This window comes from Phaethon lepturus, unplaced genomic scaffold (genome assembly GCF_000687285.1).
Source record: "Phaethon lepturus isolate BGI_N335 unplaced genomic scaffold, ASM68728v1 scaffold46293, whole genome shotgun sequence".
NCBI classification, from domain to species: Eukaryota; Metazoa; Chordata; class Aves; order Phaethontiformes; family Phaethontidae; genus Phaethon; species Phaethon lepturus.
In genome coordinates this window covers 1,242-12,304 of record NW_010529201.1, presented here as the reverse complement: position 1 = coordinate 12,304, position 11,063 = coordinate 1,242, and the positions used below count along the sequence as shown (strand labels likewise).

General features: G+C 50.6%; 1 protein-coding gene across 1 annotated transcript; it reads right to left on the bottom strand.

Annotated features, from left to right (window-relative positions):
- Positions 1 to 466: 466 nt before the first annotated feature.
- Positions 467 to 10,485, bottom strand: STX6 (syntaxin 6; the record flags this gene model as incomplete). Its single annotated transcript, XM_010283864.1, has 7 exons — positions 467 to 669; positions 2,318 to 2,412; positions 4,009 to 4,115; positions 5,403 to 5,525; positions 7,781 to 7,843; positions 9,606 to 9,700; positions 10,316 to 10,485. Coding segments are annotated over 7 exons (730 nt in total), but the record flags the coding sequence as incomplete, so codon positions are not given.
- Positions 10,486 to 11,063: the final 578 nt, after the last annotated feature.

Sequence of the window (11,063 nt, the reverse complement as noted above, 5' to 3'; positions counted from 1 at the left end):
GCAGACTCGCCCTGGTACCTCGGCGGTAAGTCGGTGGCAAGGAGCGGGCCCGTGGGAGGAAGGCAGCGTGGGGCGGGGGGAGCTCGGCCGGGGCTCCCCTCCCTCGCCGTGGCCGCGTGGGGTTTCACGCCACCGCTCCTCCCGGTAATTGCTTTTGGCTGGCAAGCACCCACGGGCTGGCGATGCGGTTTGAATGCTCAGTGAATTAATTCATTCCTCCCCACCCCATCCCGTCCTCCCCAGGGCTTGCCGCTCTGTGTCCGCATCCGACCGCAGGCGGCTCAGGACCGCTGCAACAAATCCTACCTGCAGAGGGTGGAAACACGGGGGTCAAGTCCCCCTCCAGCTGCCCAGGTCCAGATCGCACCGCACCGGGGGGGGGAGGCAGCTCCTAGTCCTCCAGCCCCTCTCCCCGGGGCCAGATGAGATGCCGGCAGAGCCAAGCCGCGGTCCTCACAGGAGCATGGTGAGAGCTGGGTGCGGGTTTTCTTGCCGGGGATCTTTGTGGGCGGACGGAAATGGTGAGAGTTTCATTTCCCCGTGCTATGGGGGCGAGGGGGCGGGGAGGGGGTCTCTGAGGAAGTTCAGTCCGTCACAGGACAAAAAACAGGATGAGCACCACCAGCAAGATGACAAAGAGGACGATAATTGCACACCACTGCCGTCGATCTGAAAGGAAAAGGAAGCATCAGTCTTCCTGCTTTAACACGGAAGGAAAATCAGGGGAGAGCTTTTCTTCACCGTACTGCTAGGAGCCCAATTTAAGCTTAAAGAAGCCATAAAAAGCCAAAGCAGCAGTTCCTTTGGCAGCATGCCCCACTGCAACCCATGGGGTGACAGTGTTTCTCCTCCAGGATATAGCTGGTTTTGGGGACAGCTGTGGGAATTTCGAGGCTTCTCCCCAACCAAGTTCAAACAGATTTGATAAGCCAGTTCAAAAGCAACTGGGAGGAAGAAGCAGAGAGCTGCTGTGTGTTGCTGCTCATTTGTGGAGTAACCTGTTTGCTAGAGGAACAAGAAGGGGTCTGGTGAAAGCTGCCTGAAAGAGCTCTGTGAAGAAGAGCTTGTGGCAGCTCCCTGTAGAAGACTGCCAGGAATGACGTTTCCCCTGGACATCTTTACACCTCGCTGGCCCCGTGCACGCTCTGCAGAAGCTCAGTGCTGCATCACCTCTGAGAGCTGCTTGCTGTCCGCTGCGATGGCAGAGAGAAACTCCCTGTGAGGTGATGGTGCAGCAGCAGGGACAGGGCTGCTGGCACCCCCCAAATTCTGGGCACCGCAGCTACCCTGGGAAGAGCCCTCCCAGTCTACCCCCCGGCGCCTGTGATGCCAGGGATAACAGAAAATGCTCCTTCACAACTCTGAGCAGCACTCTGCAAGGATCAAGGCATTTTTCCCAGAGGAAAGGAGAGACACGCAAGGTTTGCCAGCGGTCGTGCTGCCACTGGGCTACTGGTGACCCACAGTGCACTGTCAGCACTCCAGATGGTCTCTCTAGGGCCGTATTTCCACAACCTCATAAATCCCCCGGCCAGCCTAATCCTGCAGAGCGGGGACGCTTCTCCTCCCGACTTGCTGGTGCTTCCACAAGCTACCCGAGCACCCACAGGAGAGGAGTAACGGAGGAGGCGACCACTGGGCGCACCGCCAGCGCTCGGAGAGGCGAGCCGGCGGCGGGGGACTTCCCGGCAGGCACGCCGGGCTTCCTGTTTGCTGTGCCCGCGGCGCCTCGCCAGCCCACCAGCTTCAGGCACAGCCTTATAAGGACTTTTCTCCTGGGTTCAGCCTCTCCCCCAGCACAGAAATCGCCTCTTTCCTCCATCAGCTGAGAGATATATCAGACTGACAACAGGCCGGCAGGCACCAGCTACCCGAGGGCAGGTGGGATTTGGGAACAGCCTTGCCACGGGCAAGCGTTTGGTGCAGGGGAAGCCACACACGGTAGCAAGTGTTTTATGGCACCTTGAAAGCTTTTGTTCTGCAGGCAGCCCAGGAAACTGCAGCAGAGCAAGAGGCTGCAGAGCTTCCCCTCCTACCATCTAGAAGGGGATTTTCCCACCACAGCAGTAGCAGCATAAATAGAAAGGCATCTGTAAATAAAACAAAGGCAAAGGACGGGCTGCAGAGCAGTGTCTGGGCAGGAGCTGCTGCAGGGCTTGGAAGTCTTCCCCCTCTTTCAACCACCGAGAGCTGCTCCCTCCCTTCTGCTCAGGTCTGGGATGGCTGTTGATGGGTGGGAGCATGTTGCATCCCAGCCCAAAGACCTGAGGGCTTCTCTCTCCCTTTCCAGGACTGGATCCCACTTCCCAGGACTTACCACTTGTCATGTGAGACACTTTGGCGAGCTTCTTCATGACGTTATCGAGCCGTGACTGAGTGCTGTCTAACTCATGGGAGAAGTCGTCCAGCATCCTGGGGACAGAGAAGCACGGCACTCATCAGCAAGCGGCACGTCCCTTCGGGATTTCTCAGCGCGCTCTCACACACTGATCAAAACACTGACGTGATCGGTGTATCACACCTTGGCAGAGAAAATGAATGCAGCCCCGTCTCCTGAAAGCACCCAAGGGGGAAAAAAGAACAACCTGCTGAAGCAGCAGCTCTGCTTTGGTGGAAAGTGGGAAGTCCTTTGGGACTCCAGCCAGACTGGTCCCCTCTGCGTGTTTGCAGCTGAGCTCTACGCACCCCTTCCAAGCTGAGGAGTGGGGGTGTTCCTTCTTTTAAGAGGAAAGTCTATTTATAACCTGTGATTAGCAGAGACTGGTTAGATAGATCTAGGTGCCAGCTTGGACTTTAAATCTCTTTTCGTGTTCAAAACTTGCACTTGAAGCTAAAATCTTGTTCCAGTCATGTAATGAGATTTGCAATTGCTTTTAAGGTGCTTTTTAAGCTCTGCATGGAAGTTACCCCTCTACTTCCTCCACACAGTGACTGTAATGAATCTAAAAGCTTTCCTGAAGCTATGCTTTGTCAATGCCAAGAACCCATTTGAAGAGAAATGAGCACATCCAGAATCAAGGTACCGATCCAATCGCCTCCAGCCAGCAGGACTTTAAAGTTTAATACGTTTAAAAGGACAGCTGCCTTCATTTGGAGTTCTAGGGCACTTGTAAAACCTTCATTCAATGGGGAAGGAGCTGTTAAAAACTCACTTGCAGTAGTTATCTGCTACTGTCTAGCAAGCACTGATGGCTTACGTGATGGTCTGGAAACAGACACACCATGCTAATCTGCTTCTTGGGAGCAAAAGACTCTCATGCTGCAAGACTTTATACAGGAGGTGGGTTTAAAGTTCCTCCTCTCCATCAAAGATGACATCACTTCACAGGGGACATAGCCCTCCAGACTCCTGTTGGCCAAACAAGGAGGGTTTTTAGGCACGAACCCTTCAAGCGTCTCTGGAAGTGGTGGCTGTGAGCCTGCATAACTGGAAACTTTATACACTTGTTTGCAAAGGGCAAAAACTGGGAGAGAAATCTAATTTATATGTAAATGATGGATGCAAATTACTTTGTGAGCTACCCTTTAACCCTTTGCATGGGTGAGCGTTATTTTTAGCTTTAACTATGAATAGCAGCTCTGTGCTGTGTGTTTCAGAGCAGCAAGGCTGAGCTGAGAACTCCTGGGTCAAGCAGTTATCCAGAAGCAGCACAAAACCCTGTGGAATGGGAAAGCACCCAGTTTCCCTCATCTGTGTGGTACTGCTGGCTGCCTGAAGCCAAGGAGCTAGCTGTGTGCCTTAGGGTGAGTGTGTAAAAAAGGACAGAGAAGGTAAACTGGCAGCTAAGCCTGCCCTAGGTGCAGGCTTTCAAATGAACGAGACTGCAGTAGGCTGCAGTAAGAAATGCTTTCCAACTGCCTAAAATCAAAGGCTGACTAGGAGAGGCTGCCTGAGGGACTAGTAAATTCAAGGCCTGTCTGACAGGGGCAGAGATATGTGTGTGAGGACCTCCAGCTGTGTTGCAGCCAGCCCCATACTGTGTTTTCGGCGCCACGTCTCACACTTACACTGCTTGCTCCTCCAGCTCCCCGCCAATGCGCTGGGACATGTTCTTCAGCACCCCGATGCTGCCAGAGACCAGCTCCAACTGCTCATCTTGCTGCTCCACAATCAACTGGGGCCAAAGAGAAGGGAAACGGGCAATTACAGGTCTGCCGCCTCCTCCAGCTGGGTTTGAGCCAGCTGATCCCACGGACAGACACACACTGCTCAGCCAACATCAGCTGCGGGGCCTGGGCACAGTCCTAAGCCACCAAGAATGAAGACCACGTTCCTAAGAAATGCTGGAGAAATGACAACCACAGGAAAGCCTCCCTGGCATGGCATCCCCATGGCACAGCAGTCTCCCGACATCCCTGCAAATTCAGCTCAGCCATGCCCCCTTCTTTCCCTGCTGCATCCACTGCTAAAACGACTCTTGAAAGGCACAGGGGCTGGTCATCAAAACCTCCGCAAGCCCCGCTGCCCACAGCAGGTAGGGCAGTGGGCACCAGAGAGCCACCCTGATGCTGTGCCTGGAACGCGCTGCAGCTAGCAAGGGGTTAATGTGAGTAAAAGGCTGTTGCAGCTTCTACAGCTAAAAATAGCAAGCCTGGCTCTGAATGTGCCAAAGGAATAGGTCTGCTGATGTTTTAAGTCATTTTCAGGGCACAGTCACACTAAGGATTAGGTTTACCCTAGTTACCTACTTCTGAATCTATTTATCTTTGTGGAGTCACTAGGTAAAACCCGTCTGAAAGCCAGGGCAGCGGTGTGGGTCAGGAGCTTTAGCAGAGTTTGCTGCCTGTTTAAAGGTCGGTGTTTGGGTGGGCTGCTGCACTAGGGTCTGCGCGCTGCCCGGGCACTCCAGACGAACTCCCCAGCAGCGGGGAAGCACCTTGCCAGGGGTTCTCGCAAAGCCCTCACGCAGGCTTTCTCACGACTCTCATGTTGACAAAGGCAGGAAAAGGAAGCAGGCACGTGCTCCTGCTCCTAGCCTGTTCTGATGAAGATGCACACAAACAACAGCAAAGAGCAGCTCCTTTTTTAACCAGGGGAAGTTGCATAAGAGAAACAGGCTCTTTTCTGTTTTGCAATGTTTCTACTCTTCCAAGGATTTCAGCAATCCTTGTAGTATTAAAGCTTAGCGTGCTACATCTTCCAGATCATGTTGTTTGCCTTCTGTACAGAGCAGAAGACCCAAGCCTCAAGGGTTAAGAGCTCTGGGCCAAGATGCATCTGAAGCCGTGCTGTCCATGAAACACATGCACAGGTATATGCTGCAAGCAAAGAGGAGGGCTGTCAGGCTGCTAGATCCGTATCAGCCAAGGACCGGATTTTTTGGGGTCTTTTGCAGCCTCATCCCCCTGGCACACATTTGGCAAGCTAAGCTATTTAGTCTGCATGGTGCCAGCTGCCTTACCTGTTGCTGAGCTTGCTGCTCCTCAATGAAGTGTGAATTTGCTAATTGCAGGTCCCGGTCCAGACGGCTGTATTTGTCAGGTCCAGAGCTCCAACTCTGACTCCCACTTTCTCCCAGGAGTGCCTAAACAGATGCAGAGAACCCTTAGCAACACCCTTGTGCCTGCTCATAGCCCATCTATGGGGTGTGGGAAGGCAGGCAAGGCAATACTGCCACACACACACACACACAGCATCCTCCTGCTCTATTGCTACTCGGCCAGAGTGCTGTCATGAGCTAAAACAAAGGCAATGCCAAAATGCCAGCCTGGGAAGTCTCTGCAGCCTGATATTGCAGATATGCCTCTCCAGCAGCAGGAAGAGCTGGAGTACGACTGACAGATGGCATACACAGGAGGTCTGCACAGCACAAAGGACTAGCAACGGTCTGCTCAAGAAGCAGCACTGTGTGCTAGGACACAGTGTAAGCTGGGAAGTATATGGATATATTGTGTTAACACATCTATAGCTCAAACTGAACACCAGGAGCTTAAGAGGGTCTGGATGAAGTACTTAACCAGTTGAGCTGACAGTAAAATAGTGCAGTATGTAACCACAGCACTGTGGTATGCTCATGTTCTTTGATTCAGGCTACCTGTTAACCCGGCATACCATTCAGTTGCCAGCATATAAGATTACACCTGCTACCTGCTCTACAACCCGAATGGAGAAGCTTGTGCAAAGCCAGTAGAGACAAGGCTTTCCAGCTGAGTAAGTCTGGTTCCTGGAAAGGGTATAACAAGAGCAACAGATGCTGGAGAATGAACGTGGCTTGCAGGTGAGGAGCTGAATCCTGCAGCACTACGAACGGGTTAGGGAGCTCTGCCCATCGGCCTGAAGGCAAGGCTGACTTGTAACGAGACCATCTTCCAGCTTGGTCATGGGCAGGAGGGGATGACCGAGTATTTGTGAAGAACAGCAAGACAGTGACAAGGCTGCTCCGGCAGGCTAAAACCACGATGGTCTCTACAGTTTATCTGCCTTACAAGGTTCAAGGAGGGATGCAGAAAGCTGATGGACCAACTGCGCAGGAAGCCAGCAGGAAATCTGGCTTTGTCTGCCCCCGAGACACTGAGCAAGCTCCCGGTTCTCTCCAGTACATGGCAAGCGCAGCTACCACTTATTTAACACGGAGCACTAGTTTTGCTGCAGCTTCAATGGAAAGGCCTCTGTTAGCCAGTCTTAGCCTGTGAGGGTCAGGTCGCCGCCAACCAGCCTCTCAGATGCAGAGGCACACTGGAAAAGCTGCTGCAGCCCAGCAGAAGCTTCACGGTCTGGAGGGAAGGCGAGGGGCTGGGGAAGGGAGAGGAAGACGGCAAGGGGAAGTCAGTTTTCCTGACCAGATGTCACCACACGAGCTGGGCCATACGGTCCCCTGCAGCTAGCAGGAACTTTGCACAAAGGAAAGCAGCAAAACGCAGAGACAGCTACAGACTTGTTTGAGCAACGGTGTAACGGACTTCGCTTCTACTAGTGTTTGCCAAGCACATCAATTAACCCTGTAACAAGCTCAGGAATCAGCTCCGTGCTCCTCAGCAGCTTGTTGCAGTTTGTCATTTTTGCCACAAGTGGTAAGACTGAGGCAGCCAGCTAAGTTCATTATACAGAGTGCACACCGACTTTTACTGAGGCAGCTCTGAGATCTCCTTACAGCTTCCTCGTCAGCCAGGGAGGAGCACAAGCTGCAGCTATTTCTATTCCTTAGATTACAAGCGCAGACAACCCGAGACTCCTTGAGCCTCTTCCATCTTCTTACACGGCTAACTCTTACGAGAGGCAGCTGTGTGAAAGGATATTGCAGCATCTTGGCTCCTAAATACAGCAAAGCACAGGATTACATTCGCTGACATGGATTCTGTGTTTGTTCCCCCCAAGGAGGAGGGAGATTCCCTTTTCCATGGGATGATGCAACACTGACAGTTGTACACAACCAGATCTGAAGACAGAGACAGATGGTGAGTACTCACTTACTGCTTTGAGAGGCAGGCTTGGAAGAAGGTGGCGGCAACGTGCCTGCGAGAACCAGCTCTCTCAGGTCAGCAAAACAGACACAGTTCAAACACACAACTTTGCTGCAGCATGCAAGCCCCTTCCCAGAACAAAGGTTTTTAAGGAGGTGAACTACAGACAGGGTATATATTGTAATTACAGCTTTTATGCAGTTTTGATCAATGCTATATGCTCTACCTTACAATGTGGAGCCTCGGAGTAAGAGAAAATGGAAGCTTCACCTAACACATGCATTAAGACAACAGCTGCTAGAGCTGATAAATCCTCCTCACTCCTTAAAGTACCAAACAGCCACTACATTCACTTAACTTGCCCATTTCTGGTTCTCACCTGCCTGTTTTTTCTTTCAGCCAGTGCTTGCATGGAGGAGTTTGACATCTGATCCTTCATTTCCTGTTTGTTCAACAAAAGAAGTAGTATGTGAGCATTGGATTTGAGGCAGTTTCAGGGTGCTACAGGGCTGTCTGTACCCAGCAAGGCTTCCTTAGGGGGGGTGAAGGAAGGGAGATTTTCTTTGAAAATGTAGTTTTGAAAAGTCTGGAAGGAAGATTCATTGCAGTTCATTGTTTTACTAATACTAGAACCAACAACAGTGGGATATTCTGAAAATATTCCTTATTTACTACTCATTTTGCTCCACTACACCCAGAAACACTTTGATTTGTATGATATTAAATTAATGTTCCCATTGATAGACTGTAAGGGACATGTTCTTCAAGGTCTTGGAAGCCTGTAATGCCCTGCACTTTATTGCCAGTTGCACCTGGTTTTATATTGCATAGGACGAGACAGATTTCCTGTCCTGTGGCCATCCACTCTGACAGTGCCTATGTTTTCTCTTTTATCAGTTAAGTTTTGCTGTTGGAGTTCCCGTAGAAGATGGCTAGCTACAGAAGGCCAGAAGTCTTCTAGCTACTTCCCCACCACAACATAAGTCTAGTTTTTATAAGGTAGATTAGCAAGTAGTCAACATGATCTAGCAGAGGATGACCCACCAGCACAATTCTGATGTCACCAGAACATTTAGGTATGTTTTACCGGTCAGAGACATGTAATACATCACCCAAGAGCACCAGATCCCACTTGGTTACTTCTCACCGGCTAATACACATGCTGTTGTGCATCACAAATTTCCCCATAGAAACTGGAAGTCAGCTGCATAATGCCACTAACGAATTTCATTTAACAGTAAGAGGTGCTCCTCTAAAACCCATTAGCCAGCAGTTTTCATCCAGGAAAAAGACCACAGAGAGGGCTTTGCCTGATCCTGCCCCTTTGGGAGTGGACTACACCAAGGGCAAGACAGCGACCACATGCCTGCGACCCAGGGCCAGCGCAGTTTCGGGATCAGTTCCCAGGCAGCAAGCCTTAGGAACTGCATCCAGACCGCAGGACTGCAGGTAGGGTAACCAGCTTGCTGCCAGCCACAGCAATGCATTTTGTGAAGCAGGAACATCAGAGTCACGAGGGGCAGCAGAGCCTAAGCTACGCTCAGTGTAGCTATTAATAGGGAGAAAACTTCCTAACTAGCAGCTTGTTACCAGGCAGTGAAGCTTTTGGGAAGATGTTTCTTCTCTTTTTATTACCACCAAATTGTTAAAATCCTCCTTTTCCTTCTGAAGTGTGAGCTTAAACTGAAAAAACCAAAAAAACCAACCTTCCCAGAGTTAAAAATAAATCTAGTGGTTGTTTGGACTGTTTTGTAGCGGTAGGAAGTTGAAGTCACCACGTCAATAACACTAGGCTTTAACCATCTGTCACTGTTCAAAGTGGACTCTGTTTTTGAAAACGAGTGCTACAAAAGCACAGGACAGTCGCCATTTTATTCACCTCTGAAGGGAGGCTTCAGCCTCCGCAGCATCACAGCGAGGTCTTTACTCTTTCCTCCTGGTTACTACAGCTTCCAAGGCTTGCTGTTGCAAGAGAGGTGTGAAGACCTAAAGGGGCACCTGCACCCTCGCAGCCCCAAACCTGTCTGGGCAGCCCCAGGAGGGAGTGCACGGGGAAGAGGAGGAAGCCCAGGAGAAAGCAGGTAGCAGGTTTATTCTTTGCTCTCCAGTTCAGCATAGAAATGGCCACAAGCTTTCCCTTTTTTAACCACCTAACCACTCCCCCATCTTCCTCCCCACTCCCACCCCATGCCCACATTCCTTACCCTGACCACCTGCCGCGTGCTCATGATGAAGGTTTTCCTGATACCCAGCTCCGTTGCATCGAGGTTGAATTTCCGTGGGTTTGCCTCAACAATGCGTAGGCAGCGAGTCAAGGAGTCCCCGTTAGCGGTGCTGGGTACGCACACAGATACACAAACCCCGCAGCGTGATGCAGTGAGGGTCTACCAAGCAGCACGTTTCCATTGCACTGTGCCTTTTCCCAAAATTTGATTAGCAAAGTATGAAACACTGGAGGAAAAAAAACAGGCATGGCAGGAGCGTTCTGTGCAGTACACACACCAGTGTAAGGTTTCTCTCTTGCATTTTTTTGGTTCTCTGATGCTGCACAGCGCTTGCAGGAGTGTTCAGATGAACACACGGGAAAAGGAACATTCCTGGAAGCCAGCCTAGAGTATGACTGACTACACAGAAATCCAAATTCAGACAACACAACAGGCTTTCTAGAACAAAGCATCTTAGAATATACCTTGTCAAAAGGAAAACAAAAAGGCAAAAGGAAAATCCCTTTGCTGAACACGTTTGCCTTAATTTCTCATTTGCAGTTTGAGAAAAGCCAATGTAAATGCAAAATTCAATCCCAGGTAGTCCTGATTTCTGCAAAAACTAACTACTGGCAAGCACTGGTACTCGGCTATTTAGTACAACTTGGGAACCACAGGCCCCTACCTCCCAAGGACTACAGGAAGGATATTAATTGTTTCATCCAAGTCTTCCAGGTCCCACTCGATGCTCCGCAGGTTGTTCCTGAGCTCATTAGTGGTCCAGTCGATTTCTTCTCTTGTGGCAATGGAGGGATCTTGCAAGAGCTCCGTCCACCTCTGGAAGAGCCCCTGGGCAGTGTTCACAGCCTTCTGCACCTCCCTGCAGCCAGGGTGATTAAAAAGAAGCAAAGGGATTATCAGCAGTTGCTCTGCAGCAGTCACGGCAGGACAGCCCCGCGTCCAGCTGAGCAGGGAAGCACAGCTTTCTCCCAAACATCTTTCCTTCAAACAATTTTTAGTTTATATTGTAAAATAAGGATTCACCCTACCTGCTGGAGAATCCCATCTCCTAATGCCGCACAAAGTGCTGAGCAACAACAACTTACAGGTCAGCTGTTAATGAAGGGACCTGTTTCTTTAGGGGAGGTTTCTGTGGAGTGTCACACGGGCAAGCCAGGGCAGAGTGTCTGAACAAGGCTGCTCTTTGGCAATTAATATTTTGCATTCCTCTCAACAGCCTTCCTCTAAAGACTCTTGACTACCTAGGTAAGATGCCCCAAGGGCACACAGAATTAGAGGCACTGTCCCCACAATGCAGCCAGGCAGACTGTTGAGCACAGCACTGTTTATTTTAATTTAACATTAAAAAAAAATACACAACTCTACTATGCTGGCTTAGGGAACAGAAGTCTTTTCTGCTGCTCTAAGCTTTTTGGAGATGAGTGCATTCACGGCACG